The sequence below is a fragment of the Semicossyphus pulcher genome, unplaced genomic scaffold (assembly GCF_022749685.1).
Source record: "Semicossyphus pulcher isolate SPU_LCO1_2020_fin unplaced genomic scaffold, fSemPul1.0.p SCAF_14, whole genome shotgun sequence".
In the NCBI taxonomy this organism is placed as follows: Eukaryota; Metazoa; Chordata; class Actinopteri; order Labriformes; family Labridae; genus Semicossyphus; species Semicossyphus pulcher.
In genome coordinates, this window is record NW_027211648.1 from 2097702 (window position 1) to 2122909 (window position 25208).

At 40.1% G+C, this 25208-nt stretch overlaps 2 protein-coding genes across 2 annotated transcripts in view; both read left to right on the plus strand.

The window, feature by feature from the left end:
* Nucleotides 1–39: 39 nt before the first annotated feature.
* On the plus strand, nt 40–8171 carry l2hgdh (L-2-hydroxyglutarate dehydrogenase). Its single transcript, XM_069662121.1, has 10 exons — nt 40–218; nt 1601–1716; nt 3010–3161; nt 4304–4435; nt 4516–4678; nt 4782–4816; nt 4897–5064; nt 5518–5675; nt 7024–7155; nt 7323–8171. The coding sequence occupies exons 1-10, from the start codon at nt 127–129 to the stop codon at nt 7516–7518; spliced, it is 1344 nt and encodes a 447-aa protein (XP_069518222.1). The 5' UTR covers nt 40–126; the 3' UTR covers nt 7519–8171.
* Nucleotides 8172–10031: 1860 nt separating this feature from the next.
* The window catches only part of sos2 (son of sevenless homolog 2 (Drosophila)), a 47495-nt gene continuing 32318 nt past the window's right edge, over nt 10032–25208 (plus strand). Inside the window, exon 1 of the mRNA XM_069661527.1 lies at nt 10032–10852. Coding sequence (XP_069517628.1) covers nt 10769–10852 — 84 coding nt within the window. The 5' untranslated portion in view covers nt 10032–10768. The remainder of the gene's footprint in view (nt 10853–25208) is intronic.

A 25208-nucleotide genomic window follows, 5' to 3' on the forward strand; every position in this document is an offset into this window, starting at 1 on the left:
AGAGCGGCAGTATGGGAGGCTAGCAGCGGCAACAGGAGGAGTAAACAGCATACAGAACTCAGGAAGTCTTTTATGACAGTTGTACAATGAAGAAGCTCTTCTGAGGTGATCCGACACGCTGTGAGAATGATCCGGACTCTGAGCGCCGCGTCGTTTAAGGCTGTGGGAGCAGCGCAGCCCAAACTGCTAAAGGACATACCAACCAGACAGCTGCACAGGTGAGAATTACATGACAGATAAGAAGGTGGAGTTGTAGTCTTGATAAGTAACATTTAAGGAGTTAGATAAGAACTCGTTTGGTTCACTTTATGCTTTTACTCACTGCCAGATTGATACATTAAGAGACGAAGCAGACAAGCCAGCGATTTCGTAAACTTTTAATGGATTCCAGACTCTGCCAAGGACTTTCATTACCAACAACTAGATTGCATAACATTTCTGCTTTCTGCATAACCCGTTCCGCACAACCCAGCATATTGTTTAAGATCACAAAACATTTGCATATGCCACACTCTGTGCTATGGACTGTTACCCTCAAACGAATTCTTAACTCTTACTTCAAACACACAGACACATACACACACACACAGCTCTGATGTCGTTTGACTAAACTTTCACATTTTCTTCACCCTTTTCTCTGTCAGTTCAAGATGTCCTCCATCCACATTTGCATGCCTTTAAACTTTTAGCACCAGTTTTGTGTGGAATGTGCCTATAGCCTGACATGCCTGCAGGATGGGTTGCATTTCAGACCTGCACACTCTACAGACTACTCTGGGGCTATGGTGCTGCTTATGCAAATAGGGCCCCTCTGCAGCCTTAAGTAAACTATGTGAAATATAGATGTTGTGACATTAAGTTATTGATGCATGACTGTTCTCAAGTAACATTTCCGCAGCGTTAAATGACACCAGAAATGTACCAGAACCCAGTTTCATCACAGAATAATAAGACGATTAAGTGCTCCTCAGATTAAAGCAAGAACGGCTGAACAAGTTTTTACAAGTTTAGGCGTCCCATTCTTATCTGAATGCAAACTAGGAGTTATAAATCTTAAAGCAACATTTTACCAAAACATACTTTTCAGTGCCTCTAAATGGAGATACGAAGCACATAAATGCACATGGGTGACCTGTAACGCTCCTAAACATTGTATTTCTCCAGCTGGATTTATTTATGTCTTCCTCACTCCAGCACTTTGCCTGGTTCTAATTAGCAAAAATTCAAACAAGATGCTGACTGTACCCAATGTCCTGACTGCACTGGGGTTTAATATGCTCTCCCAGGCTTGAACATTGTGTTCTTCTAACTCTTTGCAAATGCTTCTTTATGTAAAATCCTGTAGTGGATTGTGGACAAAGTTTGATCCCCCAAAGACTAGCTTATATTCTCTTTGCAGATACAAACAGCCGGTTTACTACAATATGTGTGGTATGTTTTTCCCTAATGATTAGCTTCAAAGGTCCATCTGCTGGCCATACAGTCATGTACAGTTGGACATTGAACCACTGACCTAAATATTGCGCCCTTCTTTCTTCTGGTCTTTTCACTGATTTAACACTTGAGCTGCACGTAAACACGCCTGTCGTCTGTATTTCAGCACGTATGACGTGGCCGTGGTGGGAGCCGGCATCGTGGGCCTGGCCACAGTCAGAGAGCTCATTCTGCGACACCCGTCTCTCAGCTTCGTCCTGCTGGAGAAAGAGAAGGAGCTCGGTGGGTGGAGTTTAAAAAGTTGTTTTTGTGATGAAGGAAAACAACAACATGTTCCAGAGAACAACATGTTTCCATGTTAGAGAGATTAAATCCAGTTGCACAGTACAGTCAGTCAATAATTGAGCAATTCGATGTCCTAGTGTTTCGGATCAAAAAACAAAACTGTGACTTTGACAGTTAGTTGCCAAGTGTTAGCGTAAAATCGAGGGTAAACAGGTAAAATCGAGGGTAAACAGTTGAGGACAAACAATCACTCCACTTACACTTACCGATTTTCCCCCCTGAGGATCAATAAAGGATTATCTTATCTTATCTTCATCTGGAATGAGATCCCTTATTACATGCGAGCAGTAACGTCTATTACACATTTCAAACAGGCATATAAACTCTATCTGATAAAAGGATACATCTGCAACTGCTGATTTAACTATACAGCATGTTACTCACCTTTTCTCTGTGTTTGATAGGATGTTGTCCTGTTTTATGTCTTATTTCCAGGAATTGTCAAGGCATTGTACACCTGTAGTTGCTCTTAAACTTGAAAGTCAGCCATGTAAACCTATTCCAATTCTAAGATAAATTTACAAGATAAATAAAGACATAAAGTGTGTAATTTGGGAGCCCCATGTGCTGTCTTTATATTTGTTGTCGTGCTTTAAAAGTAATAATGTTAAAATTGAAACATTTGGTACATCATTAAGAGGGATGTATTTGACATTTCGGCCTGAGAGGAAGAATACAACATTCGGGTTGTGAGTGAGTGACGTGCTGGTAGAGGGTTTTACTATTTGAGAAAACCAGGCTAGCTGTTTCCCCCTGTTTCCAGTATTTATGCTGTGCTACGCTATGCTATGCTATGCTATGCTAAGCTAAGCTAAGCTAACCTGTGTCTAAGAGATAAGTGTGCTATATGTATTCTAATCTGACTTGGCAAGAAAGCAAAATAAGTGTATTTCCCTAAATTCCAAACTCTACCTTTTAATATGTTGCTTTGTGTACATTTCCCCCAAAGGAAAGCCTGTATTATATCCTGAATATACTTACACTAGCTGTGATAGATTACAGTTAACCTCTGCTTTCAGGACACACCTTATTGATTTTAGTTTTGAGTTAATCTTGATTTTGCACCAATGTGAAACAATAAAAAATGTGTAAACGCTGTTTAAAAGTAGCTTCGATGAAGCCCAGCGAAAAAACCCTTCCTTGAATTTATTGAATATTGCAGATAGATCATATTCTGTGAAGTCATAATAAAGTCTTATTTAATTTCTCTGTCACTTTCTTTCTCACCAGCTGTGCACCAGAGTGGGCACAACAGTGGGGTCATTCACAGCGGGATCTACTACACACCGGGATCGCTGAAGGCTCGTCTGTGTGTGCGTGGAGCCACTTTAGCCTACGAGTACTGCGAGAAGAAAGGACTGCCTTACAACAGATGTGGAAAGGTCTGTCTTAGTAGCACATTACTACATGTACATACGTGTGCATGTAGAACATTCATTGTGTACAACAAATAAAAAGAAAAACATTTAAATGGCATCTTAGTTCTGTCAAATCCTAACAGAAATAAGATACGCGTCAGGTCTAACCTCATTAAATATATTATACATATATTGCACCACAATTTTTTTTTGTTTCTATTTTTTTTAGACATTATTAATTATGCTTGACAGACTCTGACGTTTGCTATCATTTTGCCACTTGTGTTCATCATTGTGAAATAGCATTACTTTGAATGTTGGCAGTGTTTGTGTCATTTACGGGATTAGAATTCAAACCATTGATCCACTTCATTTACCTTTCACTTTAAGCAAGCTGTTCCTAACATTTATCCGTTTCTTTTAGCTTCATGTTAGTTTCCAAGCTATAACACTTCGCTAACTATTTCAACTATTTAGTCATTTTGTTTAGCTGACTATTGCACCCATTGATCCAGTACGATAAGCTAGCTGTTCCAACCATTTCCCCATTATGTTAAGCTAACTTTTCCAGCCATTTATGCGTGACTTTAAGCCAGCTATCTAACCAGTTATCTATTCTGTTTAGTTGGCTATTAAGCTAACTATAACAGACAAGTATCCATTTGGTTAAACTAACATTTCCAACCGATTATCCATTACTCTCACGCACTTTTTTGTTGCCATTTATCCATTACTGTAGGCTAATGTTTTAACTATTTATCCATTTAACTTCACTACAAGCGTTTATCCACTGCATTTAGCTAACTAATTAAACACTTTATCCATACTTTTAGCTGACTATTCCAACCATTCATCCGTACCTTTGCAAACTACCTCAACCATTTCTCTATTAATTTTTTTCCAACTATTTAAGACTTGTTTATATTATGCTGTAACTGTATATATTATTCCCTCACACAAATAAACAACAAATATATATAATAAGATGTCTTATTTTTAAAAATCAATGATCACAGTGACTCCAACATGTTTCCATTTGGCAGCTGTAAATGTACCCCTAGGTGTACAGGCACTGTGGTTGGCAGTCAGTGTTGTGCAGAGCAGCTATATGGATCATGTTGCTGTGTCTTTTCTTGGTATTAATTAGTATATTTTTGTATTGGCAGCTTATTGTGGCTGTGGAGCAGGAGGAGATACCCAGGCTGAAAGCTTTATACGAGCGAGGCCTGAAGAACAATGTGCGAGACCTCAGTATTGTCGACGCCAAGGGAATCAGAGAGCGAGAGCCATACTGCAGGGTAAGAGTCTCTGAGGCTGTGATGTGATTCATGCAAAAGAAAAGATGGCAGTGAAAGCCTTTGTCATGCTGTCCTTTCAGGGTATAATGGCCTTGGATTCCCCCTACACCGGCATTGTGGACTGGAGGATGGTGGCCCTCAGGTACGGCAAAGACTTCGAGGAGGCGGGCGGCACGGTGGTAACTGAATCTGAGGTCAATGACATTTCAATGGTCAAGGAGAGCCCAGCAGGGAGCACTGAAGGTGGGAAACGGGTTCTGTACATCAGCGTGTCAACACAATCAAACAAGAGTGGTTGACTTATATGAAGTCTAACTCATTATGTTTCTCTTTTTTTTATTTGCAGGAATGAAATATCCAATCGCAATCAGAGACAAGAAGGTAAAACATGCAAAGAAATCATCCTCATGTTTAGATTGCGTCCTATTGTTCCTGTGGTTTGAATTGTGTTGTTTTAACAGGGTAACGAGGTGCATTGTCGTTATGTCCTGACCTGTGGAGGCCTCTACTCAGACCGCCTCTCACAGATATCTGGATGCAGTCAGGAGCCACGGATCGTCCCCTTCAGAGGAGATTATTTGGTCCTGAAGCCAGAGAAACACTATCTGGTCAAAGGAAATATCTACCCTGTAAGTCTACAGAAAAAGCATATCTCCATACGCCCAACTCCATAATGTGTCTAATCCATTCATCCATTTTCTGCCACTTACCTGGGGGCGATGTCGCGGTGGCAGTAGGCTAAGGAAGGTGACACAGACATCTCTCTGCTCAGCAATGTTTTCTAGCTCCTCCTGGGGGATACATATAATGCCTCCGGCGAGCTCTGGGTCTGCCCCAGGGTCCCCTGCAAAAGGAGGCACCCAGGAGGCCTCCCAGTTGAGGTGGTTCCAGCAGTTCAAACTGATGCAACTGAGTAATCTATACGTGTTATTTGTTGTGACCTCAAGTTGCTCCTGATGACGGTTTTAAAGTAAAAACAAAGCTTGAAACTACAAATATGCTTGTATGTTTGTTTTTTAAATGTGTGCATACATATTTAATTTTTTCAATTTCTTTTTGATTTTTATAAAACACACTTATAGGTCCCTGACCCTCGTTTCCCCTTCCTCGGAGTTCACTTCACCCCGCGGATGGATGGAAGTGTGTGGCTCGGCCCCAACGCAGTCCTGGCCTTCAAAAGGGAGGGTTACAAAGTGTATGACTTCAATGCCCGAGACTTTGCAGATGCACTCTCATTCAGGTACAACAGGAGATATAACCTGTTCTTATTTTGATTTGTTAGAACTGTATTCTGACATGTTTTTTGTGCGTGACGACTGTGGTGATTCTTATTAAAAATATGTTTACTTTAAGTTCGCTTAGCTTTATGCATTCTGGAATTCTCCGACAAAAGTTCCACCATGTTTTATGCTGTTTATCTTATGTATCAACTCTTGCCGTTTTAATTTTAATATTCTAAACGACCTGGAGAAAAACTTCAGACGTCTGTTTCACAGGACAGGTGCGTGGGAGAGGAAAAAATCCATCAAAGTAACCCCCCGAACACTGTCCAGCTTGCAGAAAAAAACATTTATTTGCTTGTAACATTTCGGTAATCAACCTGTTTGCCTGATGAAAGTCAAGTACCGAAACATTGCAAGCAAATAAATGTTTTTTTTCTGCAAGTTGGACAGTGTGCGGGAGTTTATTTGCAATATTCTGAAAGACAAATTGGCAAAAAAAAGTTTAAAATCTCTCCAGAACATTTCTTTACCCAGTAGCCACAAGACAGAGGCTGCAACGTAATCCTGAGGGGCAAATGTTTCCAATCAAACCATGTTCACTAAAAGTGCTTATTTTTGCAGCTGACAGCTTGTTACTAAAACTGCATGAAAACATTACAGAAAGGATCCCTACAGAGATCAGCCTTTCTGTAAAAGAGTGAAGTGCTTTTTTTAAAGCCACCAGACTCCACTGACATAAACAGTCATTTTACCTCACAGAACATGGGAGTTGCTGGTCAACCACTGCCTTGACTGGTTTGTTTGGTTATTGTGTTACGTTGAATCAGAGCTAACCCTTAAAAACACCAAAGTCTCAATAAAATACAATACAAGTAAACAAACTAGCTGTTGAGCAAGCAAGGCCAGTGTTTTGTGAGGTGAAATGATTGTTTTTTCAGTGGAGTCTGGTGGCTCTGTAGGGATCCTTTCTGTAATGTTGCCAGACACTTAGAAGAACACGCTGAGCAGTGCTCGGTGGAAAAACAAGAACTTTAAGTGGACCTTCTTTGATTGGGTGCTTCTTGCCCAGAAAGATTATGTTGCAGGGATTACAGCAGGCCATTTAGTTTTATTCAGGTTAAAGGGCGTGCAAAGTGTGTGCATATAAGAAGGTGACATCTGGCGGAGAAATGCCTTGTGTCTGTGCGGCAAACAGTTGTCCCCAGGAGGTCAAATAAAGTAACTGTCTATCTTACAAAGGAAAGAAGTAACATATCGGCAAATTGCGTGTAATAAAGAAGTATTAAAGTAGATTCTGAGGTATAAATTACAGTGTGATTGTTGCATGACAGGTGATATTTAATATGTACTCTTCGTCTTCTGCAGGGGCCTTCAGAAGCTGGTAATGAGGAACATGACGTACGGGATTGGAGAAATGTACAGAGGGGTTTTCATTGGTGCACAAGTTAAAATCCTGCAGAAGTACATCCCTGAACTCTCGCTGAGTGACGTGCTCAGGTAAAGCTGTGATGCTTAAACAAAAAATGCATGCACTCTGCAGTATAAATAGTTCGTAGGTGAACTTCACTCTGGAGGTAAAATTAGAAAGGTTTCACACAAGTAAGACAAGGACTGATGTGATTCATTAATGTTTTCTGTAACTCTGGTTGTTGTTTCCTATGCAGGGGTCCTGCAGGAGTTCGAGCTCAGGCTCTCGACCGAGACGGAAACCTGGTGGACGACTTTGTGTTTGACGGCGGGGTCGGGGACGTGGGCAGTCGGGTTCTCCATGTGCGCAACGCTCCCTCGCCAGCGGCCACTTCCTCCCTCGCCATTGCTGAAATGATCGCAGACGAGGTGGAGAGCCGCTTCACACTGTAGAGAAACAATGTGGATGGAAAGGTGTAAACCAAAATGATCCAGCTTGGTGGCCATGGAAAATACAACATTGTGTCAAGCTGTCACTACCTCAGCATCACTGTCATTGTGGAGACATTTTATAACAGATCCACCTTAATTTAGGGGAAGAAACTTTTAGACTTGTTTTAACTTGAGTTGTGATGTTTAAGGTTGCATTATGTTTACTAAACCACATTTCAAGTTAAATGAATTGTTTGTGTCCTACATTTCTGTCTTAAAAGAACGTGCACCATGAGTTACTCTGAGTGACAACGTTTAGCTCAGCGATAATGAAATTTAAAGTTTGAAGCATTCAAATACAAATGTATACAGACATACAGTTTTGATAGATTTGTTTTGAGTCTAAGCTTTTGATTTAACTGAGGGATTCTAAATTGATGGACTGTAAAAACTGTGTGGATTTTTTTTCTCTCTTTTTGACGAACTGTATTTTTTTTCTCTTCAGCCTCTGACTGCAATTTGTCCCTGTTTGCAAATTATGAAGCTCTGTTCCGGTTTCAGTCCAAAATGTAAAAAGACTGAATTAAATTTAAAAAGTAAAATTAAAGAAGAATTTTGTAAAAGTAAAAATAAAAGGAGCATAAATATAAATATAATAATAATAATAATAAACATAAATAATAATAATAATAATAAATAATAATAATAATAAACATAAATATAACAAGGTAAGAAATAAGTCATTTTGGAATCGAAGTCTTCATGTTGTAGCTGCAAAACGCACAGTTTACGATGAACGACAGGTTTTCTTATTTTATTTGACACTTTTTGTCTGCCTAAATAATTTTGTCACTAAAAACATTTTGAAATGATGTCAAAAATAATTACATATTCTAATCTTATACCATATTTACATTGATGTATAATAAGGACACAAGAATGTTTTATAATTATTTGTTTATTTGTGCTAGAATTCTGCTAGAATTTGCTCTTCTTTATAGCTTCAAAGGCTTTCAATATTGCTAAAACTGTCCAGATAATGGTCCTACAAAGTTGGTCAACCCCATACTGATACATTTTCTCTATTATTGGCGAATGAATGTCATGTTTTTAACCAAGGAAACATATTTTTGAAAAAGAAAATGTGTGTGGTCTGTGCCATATGATATCATAAAACTAGTGTACAAATTGAGAGGTACTACTTAAAATAAAAAGCAATGTTTTTGGTGCATCGTCCCCCGTTTCCAAGATTAATTCAAAGTGTGTTTAAAGTGGTTCTTTGTGGTAAAAGTTTCGCTAGAGATTTGCCCCTTTTCCTCACTACCAATTTCTCTGTTTTTTCCTGAATCACGCACAGGTTCAGTTTGTCCACAAGGAGGCAGAATCACAGCAGCAAACGGTATGGGCTCAAATGTAAACACAAAATGGGTCTAAATGTAATGCTGATGCTAAAACATGTTGGTTTATGTTTTTACCAGTTTTGCATGTATATTCACATGGAATTAAAATTGATTCATTTGCATCTAGAAGCCAATAAAATACAGTTAGTAATGTTTACTGTCTGTTGATGTAATCACTGCTCCGTCACAACATGGAAGTCAACATGTTTGACTTATGCAATCCTGAAACTATCCTTTTTTCCTGTCCACAATTCGGCTCTCCAATATGTAATAGACAGAAGTCCAGCCTTGTTTTTTGCCTGTCCAATAAAATGTGGAATTACTCAGCGTGCGTTCCTGACAGCGGACGCACGACGCAGACAGCAGCAGTGGCAGCAGATAGTAGTGATGGGAATTTAGACTACTTTCAGGGAGTTAGAACATTTGGCTCAGCTCAGAAATAACAGCCGACTCTTTCAGCTCCCAAAAAGCTCTTTGTTTAGTTATAATTCTATGCCTAATTCAGACACATTTACCAATGACCCCTGACTGGTCTGTGTGCACGTTTCACTTAAAAGTAAGCCGTATAGTTTCCAGAATACCATAATTTTAGATGTGTTAGATAAAATAACAAAAAAACACAAATTAAAATTTGAAAGGTTATTCCATAAGTATATTAATTGATTATTTATTTTAACAAATCTATTGTAACATCCTTCACTATCATGTTGTATTAATGTTTAAAAAGTACTGGAATGTAAAGAATGACCATGTGTGTACAAATTACACGCAAAATATGACTAAAATATATTTATTTACGTATTCCGTAAACATACTGAATAATATTGAAAAATAATTACACAACTTTCATAAATTTTGTATGATGTAATATGAAATGTACATATTTTTGCTCAGTTAAAATGTTTTTCATTCTCATGCCTTTTATGTTATCACCATTTAAGTAAACCTTTTAGTAATCCCTCCCCCCCCAAAAAACAGAAAGAAATCGGCTTACAGACGGGAATCGGCTTCCATCGTTCACTTAAAGGAACCGGCTCAAAGAACCAACTCGTTCGTAACCGCCCATCACCAGCAGCAGCAGCAGCAGACAGGCAGGCAGCGGAGTTGGTACGAACATCTTCGACTTCACAAACCACCAAACCAAAAACACTTCGGCTGCTCTGCCCGCAGACATGTCTCGGACTGGTCGCTGTTTTGGGGATTTACGTTGGATTTAGCACCAGATCGCTCCGGAGAAGATGCCTAAATGTGAAGTAAACCGCGCAGGAGAAAGTGTGCCTTGTTTGGAGCCGAACGGGTCGTGTGCCACAACATAAAACTCGGAGCGCATCAAGGCCAGCAGCAGCCTGTAGCACTGTTTAGCTAGTCGGCTAACGCTAGCCTGCTAACGTTACAGGTGTTTAGGCAGCAAATAACCAAACGTAACTTGTAGCTATAGTTAGCTGGCAACAAGCCGAGCTAGCATGTCGTGATATAATACTGAACTTAATGTGCCTGTTATAAGCTTTTAAGCAAACGCCAAGTAGCAAGTATAACACTTAGCAACATTGTTATTAGCCTTTAGCTTTTTAGTTAGCCGCTGTCCCGTGTTTACAGCAGCAGCGGGCTAGCCTCACTAGCCACACAGCTAACGAACTTTAGAGCTACATGTGCTTGTTTTCTTTTGTAGCTTTATATTTCGTTGTTTAACTCGACATCGGACCCGTAGTGTGTTTTAGTGACACTTTTAATATTTGCAAGCAAGACGGGTTGACTTTTCCCCCCCACCGTGCCTGCCTGGACTGGACTGACCCACCCACAAGGACTATCTATCCGGGGCCGATGCTGACAGTTCAGCCCGGATCACGGCAACGCCAGGAGCCGCTACAGCAATGCAGCCCCAGCAGATATACGACTTTTCAAGTGACGAGAACAGTCACAAATGGAGAGGCCTCTTCGTGCAAGCTTTACGAAAGGTAAGACTATCACTACACTACTTATTAAGTGCCCAAACTGCCGTAGAAACACTTGGGATATGGTTTATTGAGGTAAAGATTTAAGATGCATTTCATAAAACTCATTGCTAAATCAAACTCTCCACTTGCTTGTTGAATCTTATCCACAACAAAAAACAATTTCATATTATTATGAATACAAGCACATTTTCACATATAACCAGCAGTTAGTCTCCATGTTAGATGAAATTAACTGACAGTATTTAATGCTTTCTGAAGGTTCGACATTTGTTGAAACTGCTGTCCTCATCCTGTGGCTGTTGACATGTCTACAGTGTGTTTATTAAATAGGTCTCTTACCCAAGTTCCCTAAAATGACTTTTTTTCCCACCCTGCTTTTGAAGAAGTTGCCCAATTTTTTTTTTTGCAGTATTTTGATCCTGACATTAGTTTTTCATACTTTTGATGCCTATACTAATAACTAGCAGGGTGTTGGTGTGATACTTCCCAGTTAAATCCCACTGAAGCTCTCCTGGGATCAACCAATTATACATTTGTTGTGTGTGTGTTACTGTCAACGTCTTTATTTGTTCCTTATTTGGTCTTAATGCATAAATGTCTCTCCCTTGCAGTGCTTTAGAGAGACATTCTGCTGCAGTTTTATGATGCTTGCATGTCATGTTTCCCTCCCTTTTTCTAAAGAAATGTGACTTAGTTCCTGTAAACCTAATTGAAAGTTCAAGGACGGGAAATATTTTAATTTTAATGTCCTTGGTCAGCAGGACCAGTTCCTTTTTGACTCTCCTTCTCTTACCCTTTTCTTGCATCATCTCGGCTTCTCCCTGTCATCACCAGGTTTATTTTTTCTTTTTCTCAGTCTTGCAACTCATGACAGCTTGTTGCTGACCACTAACTGAAAGAACAAACCTATGGTTTGAACTTTTTTTTACCTTCCATTAGGTTACACTCAAAGTCATATTGTTTGGATGCTGGAAGATGCTTAAAGCTGTCAAAAGAGTCACTAAGGGTTTCAGAGAGGGACACCGGCACCACAACATTATTATGTTTCCATACTGAGGAGATACCTGTGCTGTGCTACATGCAACAATATACAGGCCCAAGATGCAGTGGTACATTAAGATGGCATAGTAAAAAGAAGAAGATATACATATATACAAAAAATGTTTTTTTTAATGCTCTGATTTGTAGAGCCTGATTCATATGAGATTTTCTAAGAAGGTAATGATTTTAGGGGGCGCATATTCATAGGTTTAGCAGTATGGCAGCTGATATAGTGAATGTTTTAGCTGTAATGAAAATAAACCTTTTTTATGTGGATTTATCATAAATTTCACTCCACTTAAACTATGAAGGTGCTCAAGAGGCTGCTTTTTTTTTTTTAAAGAATATGTAGCATTATTATACATTGTCTATGGCATTGCATTGGTGCATTGAACTGCATACATGCAGATACCAAGAATTACATTTGAGGCTTTATCAGAATCAAAACAACTGTAGTACTTGGTTCCTTGTGCTGCAGACAGTGCTGACAGAGAGGCAACTTGTGTTGATTAAATGTGGTTTGCGTATGATGCGTCTGACGCTGACCAGAAAAACGTAGAGGATATAAATGTAATTAAATATTACCTTTCCACGTGGTCATTTTTTTATTGATTTGCACTTTATAACCTGCAGCCCCTTGATCCACAAAGTCACTGTTGCTTTTTCTCAGTTTGTGGTTCATCTTTTCTAACTTAAACTTAAACTTGCCACTGTAGGAGCTTTAAAGCATGACTTTTTTGGAAGTGGGATTCTGTTTTCAAATACTGAAATATCTGAGTAACTGAAAGAGATGAAAGAACTGCAGACCGTGTTCATACAAAGAAAGAAAGAGGCATGTCTTTACTCAGAAATAGACTCCCCTATTCAGTGTTTTCTAGCTTTCTGTAGAAGTTGGTTACCTTCCCTTTTTCTGTAAAGTGAAGAGAGTCAAGCGCCTCCTTTGACTTAAGCTGTCGGATCAGTTATTGACACACCATCTGCTTTTCCTTCCCTTTTGTGGTGCTGTTTGATATGTTTACGATTACAATACGATTTTCAGCCTTATCTCTATCTGTCATAGTTAGGTAGGCTATATAGTGTGCTAATGCCAGCAGTCGGTGCAGATGTTCTCTGTGTCTGCCAAATCTGTTCTTCCATCCCCAGAGCTACCGTCTGATGTAGCTGATGCCCCGGAAGAACTACCTGCCGGATGTTCAGCTGTATTTAAACAAGCCAGAGTATACGGCTGAGGAAATGCAGCAGGGCTGTTCACGCACAGTGCGTCTTGATATATGTAGATAGAAGAGATGAAATAATGGAAGATTTCCATCAGTGTTTCCCAAAGTCCAAGATGATGTCCTCTAATGTTGTGTTTTTATGAAAACCAAGGATATTGTTGTAGGGTTGTAAAAAAACATTTGACACAGTTCTGTTTTGGGAAATTCTGTTTTTTGATATTAGATTTATGTTTAAATATGATATATTTCTTTTAAAGTCATAGTTTACATGCAAAGATCTTATATTTTTTACAGTTGTAGGCAAATGTTGATTAATTTGTGCAGATTTTATGCATATGGCGGTGTGCCCTGCTTACAATATTGCTTTATATTGTAATAATATTGGATCATAGCCCCTGTATCCTGATAAGTATTGTATAGTCAGATTGATGTCAATCCACAGCCCTTTTCACTTCCTGAAAGTAATCTCAAAGATTTTCTTGTAAATAAATGTCTGTTAAGTCTCTAGGGTAGGCGGAGCTAAGCGGCTGCTTTTCCGCTCTCTGCAAGGGTTGCGAGTAAACAGTAATCTACTATGGCTGAACAAACAAAGAAAAGATGGATGACTACAGATAAAACTTCAAAAATAAGGGAAAATACAAAGAAAAAGAAACAAACTTGACGCTCAGATGAAGCAAACAGTCTGAAAAGGAAAGCGACCGTCAGCCAGGAAAATCAAGAGTTAGAACCGTTACAAAGGGAGCCGACCGTGGACGTCTGGTTAAATTGGGAAGTCGGGAACCAAGAAAACATCTTTAAAGGAGCAAAGAAACAAAAGCATAATTAAGAAAGAACTTTACCTCTTTTTTCTTTAAAACATCTCTCAAATAAATTCAGTACATTATCAAAATAGATGGCAATTCATTTCAAAGTAGACTGCTTATTGATTAGCTCAGCATTAAGAACTTATTGCCTTAATTGACTTAATTTACTATCAATGCTGATTGGATGGCCACATGGAATATGGTTATATTCCCTTTTAATGTAAAGTAAAAGTAAAACATAATCAGGCTCTCTACAAGAAGGTTGTAAACCTTTTATCTGGCTGCTCAATATTCATATTTCAGTTTAAAAACAGTGCTTTGTTTGCCCATTAGAGAAGCAAAGCTGGAACTTTATTATGACAGTCTTTTAATGCATTAATTGGATGCAGAGAGACAATGTGGTCATGTAGCAACAGCGTGGTTATAAATAACACATCCCTTTCCTTTCTGTCAGTTAGCTGTAGCACGGCAGAGATGGTGCGATGAATCAGGTGAAACTGAGAGAGCAGGTGGTGGGCCACGGTGCCGCCGTTTCTTTGTCTCGACTTGTTACACAACTGCCGGAGGGAAAGCCTGTCAGAGTTTGACGCAAGAGAGGTTTGTTATGGTTTTGACAGACTGTGACTCGCTGTTTTTCCCAGCTGTCCACCGGGGGGGAGGGTTTCCTCGTACTGATGGATGAATGATTTTTAGACGGTTGTTTAGAGGCAGGATTAAAGAGAACCTGTTAATAAGGTGGACTGTCCTCAAAGCTGGAGCAGGGAAGTAACTTTGTGAACAAGCAGGGAGAGAGTCAGCTGCTGCTTAATCACCTGCAGAAGAGACAGCTTATATTCACTGACATCACTGTGAAGTCAGGTGGATGATTGTAGGTCTGAAACAATTAGTTATTGAAAAATCTTCTGAAACACAAATGCTAAATATTATCTTTGCTGCCTTCTCTGTTTCATATCCTCATAACATGGGTATTTTTGTATTTGCACTGTTTTAGGACATCAACTTGCGCTCTGGAAATTGCCGTCCAAACCAGTGGTTCTCAAAGTATGACCTTGGGACCCCAAGTGGTCCTAGCTCCTTCCATGGGGTCCCCAGCAATTCATTTTCACCATAGTTTTCACCATAAGAAACACATTTACAGAATATATTTTTTAGATCCTGACCAATAATTATAGAAGGAAAAATTCAGCAAATACAACAGAGTTAGAGATTGTCATGGAAATAGACCTTTTCTATGTGAATTGTTGACCAAATTTGCACCAAAATGGCCGGGCAAAGTTACTGAAGTGGCTGCTGTCTCACAAAAATAACTAATAACACTGTTACTCGTATGCATACACAAAAAATTATTCATAAAACTACAATCTGTTCTTAGGCAGTGTTTCTCCTGTTTTTGCCTTCTGATTAAATTAAACATCCTCAGTGATGGTCAATGATGTAAACATTGTCAACAACCAATAGGAGCACTCTCTCGGAACCAAACAGGAAGCAGCAGAGCGGGTGGACGGCTGCTGTCACTGTATCAACACTGAATGTGATGCCAACATGCTTTTAGAACACCATGTTAGCATGGTGGGAGCGGCATGCTAGTTTTTTTATGCTCATACTTTTTATTATTTGGGACTTTTAAGTCTATTTTCTTCCAACAAAAAAACCCCCCTCCTACTTTTACCACATTTGTTTCAGAGACAAAGTAGAGAGCGTTCAAGTGGAGCGACACGTTTCTTTATAAAAATAAATGCAGACTTGTGGGCTGCAGTTGCGTTACTTATACGGTATGTCATCGACCGGAATGTATGTTTGATCAGTGTGTTCAGCTCGGTGATGGCAACGTTTTACAACGAAACCTCATCGTCTCCTACTTCCTGTTGACACACACAACCTCACGCCGTGTGTGCTGCAGGTGTAGCCACTAAAAGTATACACTCCCGGCACGTCCGCTACATGAACAGCAGCAGCATTAACCAGCACCTGGGTGTGCTGCTGCTGCGGAATACACTCACTTATAAGCCACCTTGTGCAACGGAGCGTCTGCCTTTTGTCAGAGCTGCACTAATGTGATATTAGACGACTGGCGGTTTTCCGTTTTGCACCGAGCAACAATAAAGTAGCAGCTTGACGTGTTTCACTTAATTTGCTTCACTATCACACGTCTTGCGATGTGTCTGTTGCGTATGTGCAAATCACGATTGCTATTATTATACGTGCACCCCTCGTAGTATCGGTTTCAGAGTGACTCCACACAAATGCTAGAGTTGCAAGTCTCTTTAAATGCTTTTCAAAGTCGGCATTAGTGGACTTTTCTGTCTTTGTTTACACAAAATAAATGATACAGCATATGTCTATGTTGTCCACATGAAAAAGAATAAGCTTGTTAAATTAATGTCAACAGTAAAAAGAACAATTAGAAATCATATACTTTCCAGTCACAGAGTCTTTCTGTATTGGTCATTTATGTTCACAGTGACATTTGTCTCCTAGCTGCGTCTTCATATCCCGGCTATTAATGATCCCTGCGACTCATGCCTGGTGCTATGCAAGAGCGTCAGTTAGCGTCAGACATGCCTGTGTTGATAATAACTGTGCATTCCCCGGGTCTGCTGTTTCACTGGCAGCCAGAGACAGGCCAGAGCTTTGCTGGGTACTGTTTCAATCCTTTGCCATGTTGAGGCTTCTCTCCATGAGGCACAGGGTAATATTTAAAGATGAAATCGTTCAGGTTACAAACATACTTTGTTCATTTGTTTGAGTGTGTGTTTGTGTGTGTTGCATCTTTTATCCCCTCAACCCGAGTGGTTGGTTTAAATTCTAACAGGGTAACTTCACATCTGTTTTATTCTTACCTACGTAAAAGCTCAAATCAGGTGCTTAACTGCATGTTTTTTTTAATTAATTTATTTATTTTCTATTCAACCTCAGTTTAACCAGGAAGTCCTCTCTTTTGAAAGATGGATCTGGCCAAGACAGCACACAGAATCAGTTTAAAATTAAAATAATACACACAACAGAGAACACCGACATCACGTGGATGCGGAGTAGTCTAAATCCAGCTCAAACAAGACATCTTAATGCATGCCTCTGCATTTGCACTTTATTCCGAGTCTGGGATGCAACCTAGGAAAATACCTTTTCACACTCGTCTCTTGAGGAAGGCCATTGCGTACAAAGTACGCTGCGTTGTTCCTGTAAGTGACGAGCAGGTTCGGTGTCGGCCCTCACAGCCAGAACCTCCTCATCTCTCCAGTTTGCAGACAACTTTGTTATTGTTGTCTTGTAAATGATTATTCTTCAATCCTGGATGTTTTTAATCATGCTGTTATGTGCCGCTCTTCTGATTTTGCAGCGGTCACACGATATTGACGTCATCACCCCCCCCTCTCGCTCACCCCGACTTCTTGCAGACATTTTACAAAGAGGCTGGCAGGAAAAAGTCTGCATAAAGTCGGGGTGAATAATTCAGCCATTTGCGTTCACACGTGCAGCTCACCCGGGGCAGCTCACCCGGACAATGTTGGGAAACTTTCCGGAGCGCGGTGCATGTGTGAGAGGGGCTAGAGAGTTGCTGGCAGAAGGCTGAGCTAAGTTTGGTAAAAAAGGAGGGGGTTTTGTTTTGTTGGAAGGTAATGATAAAAGTTATGATTTTTAATTCTATATATGTACATAAAAACACACTGAATTTATCTGGTATAATTTTCCTGGATTATTTTTTATACTGATATTTTCTATACAGAAAAATAAGATGTAGCCATGTTGCTTTTTTTCCAATATTGTACAGCCCTACGTTACAAAGAGAAGACAATGAATAGCTACACAAAGGGGAGGGGGAAGGTTAAGTATCGGGCAATCATCAGCAGTTAGCACCTCTTCAATTTCTATTTAGCGGAAATATAACAGCGACATTATCTGCAGCACCATGTCACGTCTCTGGGTTTAGCGTTGAACATGATGCTTCCAGTAACAGGTTTCACTTCCTGTTGCACGGGCGGATTAATTCACACCTTCTCCACCCTTCTCAGAGTGTGTGAGCGTCAGTTGGGCCTCAGATGTTGGATAGGTGGATGCATGCACTCAGGCGGCCCAGGGGTCACTGGGTCAGGTCAGACTGGGGTCATGGCGAGGTCAAATGCTGTCTAAACGTCGGGAGTGTGTGTGTGTGTGTGTGTGTGTGTGTGTGTGTGTGTGTGTGTGTGTGTGTGTGGTCTGTATTTCCTGGCTTGGAATTGATTTGTTGTTTTTGTTGCATCTAGTTTCAGTTTTTGTATTGTAAGGATTGTCTTTGTTTACTTCTGTTGTCTCTGTTTGTGCTGCATGTCTGCACCATGCATGTTTTATATGTGTGTGTGTGTGTGTGTGTGTGTGTGTGTGTGTTTAATGTGTGTGTGCCTTTTGTCTCAGAGTTGATCTCTGCCCCGTGGTTCCCCAGACAGTCTGGTTGTAATGGCAGATGATGTCATGGCATGAATCACAAACAGTGACACATGCTCGGGTATAATAACAAGCCCCACCCCCACCTCACCGACACACACACACACACACACACACTACCTGCAACCTGAGCCTGATGCAGCTCCGTGTGCACAGCCAGGAGAATAATCAATTGAATTAGAAATGTTAACCCTGTATTAACACCATTCAGCCTCCAACTTTTCTGCTTTTTTACCATGAACACGAACACCTGATCCGTCTTTGTGCTACAGCTGAGACCTGCATGATTTTTTACTTTACAAAGATCCCTGATCCCCTGACTTCTGCAATGTTGTTGGCTGTATGTTTTTGCTTTGTAGAGAGAAATGCGCTTTTCTAACAAGGCTTTGATGTCATCGTCTCTTTGATGAGCTACTTAATCAATCTCAAACTACAGTGTCTCTACAGAGACTCTATACAGTGAATCTATAATAATAAATCCAACACTCGATGTCTTCTGTGTATTTATCCATGTTTCTGTGCTAAATACCATTAGCCGTCCTCTTAGCCACTTCCTGATGCTTGTGTTGAGTCTGTTGACCAATCAGAGTGTTCCTAACTTTCCTAAAGGCTCTGTTTAGGATGTTGTGTCAGCGGTAATCTCAAAGAGTCATTGTACAGTGAGATAGTAATCTCCCTGTCTCTTATTAATGGTTTTATACTGCAGCATTAGAAATAAAGAGTAGAGCAGCGTACATGTAATGTGATTTTCCTTTGCACATATAGATAGCATTGCACGTGCACATGCAGTGCGAAATAAGCATTTCAGGGCATTGAGTTTGTACACATTTTATTTTGTGCGTTGTCACAGAAATCGACCGGAAGTGATGTCAGAAGACGAACAGCTTGCTCAGCCGATAGATGGTTTTATTGGAGGGTTGTCTCAGTCGCTCAAAGTGAATGTGAGATGTGTTTAACAGGGAAATAAAAGCCTTAAAAAACTGCAACTTTCCTTGCAGCATTTTTTTTAAATCAGCATGTTGGACGCAACAATCACAGAAATCGCCTACGAATTCCTGGAGGGACATAAATATTAAATTTACACGTCATGTTGTTTTTTTTTTGAGCATGTCAACATAGTTGGTCTCATTCATGAAACGTGAACAGAACGAATTTGTGTGTAAACTGTTCGCAGACGGAAATTTACGTGCATGCTCCGATCTTTTCGTAGCTACTAACAAAATCTACACATGCTGCTGACCACGCGTAGTGCTTGTGTAAATTTAAGAATGCACATAAATAATGCTGGTCACTATTGGAAATTACAATTTTAATTCCTACTGCGCTCTGTTATGTACACAATACGCAGATGCCTTTGAAACACGTGATATAGCCTAAAAATGACAAACGATTAAAATATAACACATTTAGAAAATTATTTGAGACAAGACGTTTGTTTTTTTTTGTGTGGCTCTTTGATCATTTGAAAGAAACCTTTAATAAATCTTATTTGAAAAATGTTTAATTTACGTTGGCTGCAGACTGACTTATTTGGAGCTGTATAAAACAGAGTTTTAGGCGATGCATACAAAACTGCTGTGGGCTATATGTTATCAGTATCCTTTGTTAAAATAGATGTTCAATAGCTCTACACTCGACAGCCATCACTGATTTAGATTTGATCCATTACGCACAATATAACATTTCTGGTTTCCCGTTTCCACTTCATTCAATCCGGAAAGAAAACACAAATGAATCTTCTGTTTGTTTGGTGAGACTGTACGACCTAGGTTAAACTACACTGACCACTAAGCTATCAGTGATGGTTTAATGTATTATGATACAACACTTATCACCTTACCATCTGGGTTTGATGTTGACTCCAGTGGCGGCATGTCGCTGTCTCCGTCAGGTATCATTCCTGACAGAGAGGTCTCCCCAGTTATGCCAGCGATGCGCTCGTCTGCAGCTGATAGTTGTGACTGTGAGCCTCCTCCTCCTGTGGCTGATGTATTTTTTTTGTTGGCGCTTATGTGTTTCTTTGCCTCCAGTTTCATGTCAAACCATTTACGCTTCACCTCGGACATGGTGCTTTGGACTACAGAGACAACATTAACGGCATCTGTCACCTCCCTCCAGGCCTTCACTCTGCCTGTCCCTGTCACACCACTGCTAACAGATGAAAATAAAATGTGTTTTCTTAACTCCACTTCACCCAAAATTATTTCTATCTCCGCTTCGGAAAAATTATTTTTTCTTTCTCTCTCTTTCTTTGTTTGCGCCTTGACTGACAGGTCGACTGTATGCATCTACACCTCCTTATATGGTGGTCATTGGCAATTCATGGGCGGGGATTTATGCTAATAGCTGATTACCGGGAGCGCGCTGTCACTTTACGATGGATTGGCATTCATGATCATACACACGTGTTTACGATCAGATCTGAGTGTCCCGCGGTGTTCATGAATCAGGAGTAGGTTTTTAGTAGCGTAGGCTTTTATGTGCAAATCTACGCACACATTTACTAACGTTTCATGAATGAGACCCAATGTCTTTATGCTCCTCATTTAGGCTACAGCTAAGAGATTAATTGCTCTGTAACAGTATTGCTGACTTAGATTGTTAGTCTTAATCCTGATGTATAGTCAGATATCAAAATCGGTATTGAGAAGGGCAAAAATTGTGTGTTTCGCTAGAGAATAACTTTTTAGTGGCCCTGTATACGTGTTTAAAAATGACTGCTGTACCTCTGCTCAGTGTGGGGTCTCCTATAAAAAAGGGTATACTCATGTTACTGTAGTGAATTGTTCCTGGTAGTTTTTGTCTGCCTGTGGATCCTGGTTCTCCCTCTCCTGGTTTCAGCCTGTGTGTGTAGCAGGAGCCTGCTGCTGCCTCCATGTACACGCACATCAATACCTCTCAGTCTGCTGCTATGATCTGCTCTCCCGGGGGGAATTGGCTCTGCGTGGGTCGAGAACAAGGCAGGAGTACGGAGGTGGTGGTAGTAGTAGAGGTGGTGGTGGAGGGGTGAAGGGGAGAGTGAGCAAGCGCTGGGACTTCCTGTACACTTGCCTTTCCCTTCTTAATGGAGCTGAGCCATGAAACTGAACACCTTCACATGGCACAGGAGGATGTGCATGAAAGCTAACATATGATGGGGATTCTGTTCATACAAATGTTAATGCCCATATGCAGTGATAGATAGTCGTGTTATTTTTGTTACAAGTCTTTCATTCAGCGAGCGATATGGCTGCAGCAAATCTACCACTTTGTCGTCCGTCAGTACGTTTCTCAATTAGTTGTTTGGTTTCTTAAAATGGGAACAAATTTAAATCATTGTTTCCAGAAGCTATTTTCACGTGCACAGATGTCTTCCTTTGTTCACATCCCAAAGAAATGTATTTTACTGTCACAGAGGAGAAAATAAACCACAATAATCTTTGCATTTCAGAAGCAGGAATTTGAGTATCTAGTATCAAAGTAATTGATTTAATTGTTGCATCTCCACTGACTAAAATATCTAAAATATTCACTTTACAATCATCTCTGCTTGGAGAATAACCGCAGATCTTTAAAGTGTTGAAGCCAGAGTTTTGTTAATGTTAATGTCAGTCAGCCAGTTAAGCAAATAATCAACTAATTGCTGCAGCTTAGAGGAGAAAAGTAAAAAAATATATTTTTAAGGAGCTGGAATCAGAATTTTGACTTTTTTCTGTCAAGTTATTGAACTCTTCATAATTGTTTAAATAATAGTTTGTGATTAATTTAACAGCAGCTAAACCAATAAATATAGAATACTTTCCTGGGGATCAACAGAATAATAAAATACTAAATTAACATGATTATAGGTACATTTCTATGAGGTTCTGAAGCTCTTTTATATCAAGGACACATACATGTACACAACTTGTGCTGATATTGAATTACTTGAGTAACATGAGATTAAACAATTTTTATCAGCAAGAATTTTTATCACCAATTAATAGATTATGTTCTGATATAAAGCAAAAGGTTAATAAAGTCACAGGTTCCAGCAGCAAGTTGTTTCTGCTTCATGACAAACCCAGTGCCGCTTTTCTCTGTTGCTGTTTTCTCTCTGCATTGCTTTCACTTTGCTCGTGCTTACTTCAGTGCCTGTCGTCAGCTATATTAGACCATGTTACATCCATCGGCCACAAGGATCCAGTTTCAGTGGTACTGTAAATACTCTGCGCCGCAGTCATACCTGCACATGGCACCACTCTGCTGTCATAGAGATGAGACACTCAGTCAGTTACATGGATTCTTACATTATTTAAAAAATATATTTTTTCCACTAACAATTTTTTAACTTTCTTGATTCATAGTTTGGCCTCTAAAACGTGTTGGAAAAATGCTCAAAGTAGGATGTTTTAAAGTCTCAGGTCAAACCAACAATCCTCATCCAGAAGATATTTTGTGTATTATTTTCAAAGACGAAGAAAACCAGAAGGGTTATGTTTCTAGCTCTGTCCAGCAGTCAGTTTAGAACTGAAGAAGCCTTTCGGATGAGAGGTGAGACATCTTCAAGAACTTCAACCAAGTCCGGTTGCCTTTTTGAGTAGGCCTAGAACATACCTCATGTAATAAGACTGCAAAAGGCAGGTGTGCTGCATATGATGGACAATACGCAGTATAAATATTGTTATGAATATGAATACAGTGTGTAAGTAATAGTATGTATATCGTAACAGTATGTTACTAAATGCTAAATGTGTTGTAGTGTGGTGGCGTAACAGAGCTGGAGGGGCCGCTGCATCCATGCGCGCCGCCATCTTGATGTGTTACAGTTGAGCGCATTATATTTGAAATCTGTGATGTTTTTATTCAAATTACGTTCATATTTTTGTTGCTCCGCCCCCCTCCCCAACATTGTCGGAGATAGACGACGCTTGTTGGCTGAGGGGCCTCTCAGAGACGGGCCAACTATTCTGTGAATGGAGTCAGGGGAAACCCCCGTAGTTTCAGTGTGGTGACTCACTGCTCCTGGTGTCCTGTGGAATTTGGTCAAGTGCCTATTTGCGGTGGAGAGGATATATCTCATAACCTACTTCTGCTTTGATATATATTTTTTCCGAGTGGAGTTTATACTTGTGGCTTATTTATAGCTGTTTGGTCTTGTGAGTGTGCATCAAAACAGAAATGACGTAAACAGAGGCAAAACTGTGGCTTCAGATTTTCCATCTCTGCTGATTTAAAAGCATCTGAATGCAGTTCAGAAGCACAAATGTAGAATAACAGAGGGGTCTTTTTTTATAATCCTTAAAATTAGAATTTCTCCATCTCTTTTCTCTGGTTCATGATTCAATCTCAAACAAATGAAGTCAAACTTGACAGCGAGGGGACATCCTCTTAAGTCAGAGCTCAAGAATGCGTGAACTCTTTCTGCGTTGACCTTTTAACTCTCCTCACATTCCTCGATCCGGGGGCAATGTTTTGTCATCATAATGCCCCACTTTACTATACGCCGGGGTAATTCCATCACTAGCATGTGAACAGGCCTTGCTTTTGTGAGTGGAGAGTAAATGTTAGGCTGTCTTTCTATCCACCTCCCTCCCCTCACAGCCGTTTTTCTCTCCCCGTCTGACTCTGCTTTGGGTGCTATAATAGTATCTCAACTGACAGCATTCCTGCAAGAAGGCACGGCCCGAGTGACGACACCTTTTGAGGGGGGGTTAAAGAGGAGGTGTTCTTCTCTTTCCACTGGTAGACCTGATGATGCCACACCTACTCTGCTGTCTGCACCTAAAACCACACCTTCTGTCAGGCTGGTTCCACCCACATTAGAGGAAGCCTGTATGACTTAAAATCAGCAGAAGATATCTTGTTTTTCCCCCCTTTTTTTTAAGGAGATAATAAATGTTGACAGATTTATTGTATCACCAGATTTAGGTTTGATAATTGCCTGCGTGGAGAGTCGATTTATCTGTCGTGTGTTGTCAAATTTAACACAAAGATGAAGATGGATTTCCTACTGCTCTGCAAAATGACGGATGTTTTTCGTGTAAATGCAACAGTCCAAACATTTCATGTCTTTTGGAAATAGTAAGGCCCCGTGTCCACATGGCACCTTTTTCTGGCAGAGGAGCACTGGGATGATGCACTTGTGCGTTGAGAGAAAAAACGCTGCATGGGGGTTTTTGTTTCTCTGACAACAAGTTAACTTACTACACAGCTAACAACGAGCTCACGACACGTCCGGGCGATAAAAGCACAACACAATGGGCTTTTTGCTCTCTTTTGTGATACAGTTTGTTTGTCATATGTACAGCTCCTGGTAGACAGAAGTTGCTCACCAGACGAGTAGCGCCCCACCTGATTGGATATCGGAAAAAAACAGCGGTGACCACACCAGTGCCTTTCTGAAAAGTTCAGAGATTTTGGACTCGAAGCGCTCGGAGCGCCCGCACAAAGAAGCCGGAGCGCTCTGAAAAAAGATGCTGGTTGCAGTGTTTTTCTCTCCAGGCAGCCGCATGCCCTCTTTCCTCACTGGGAACAAAAAAGAAAAAGACGATGGTGCTCAGAAAAGGGCGCTATGTGGACACGGGGTCTTACTCGTTCTATTCAGTGCAGGAAAGAAAACCTTAAATCAACCTGAATAACAAAAGAGTATTACAGCCATTTTTTATTTAATTATATGTATAATAATAATAAAGATTAAATGTCACAAATAAAATAAAAGTTTCAGTATTAAGTCCAAGTATAGTTTGACATTTCCTGTTCCGGCTCAATATAGTTTTTACCTTCCTAAAATTATTACGACCCTGTTCTCAGAATCAAACGAAAACATTCTTTTTGAATGAAAAAGTTATTTTGGATGTTTTTATTTTGTTCTCAAAATTCAAAACTCAAAATGCAAAGTATGCCGCATAGTAA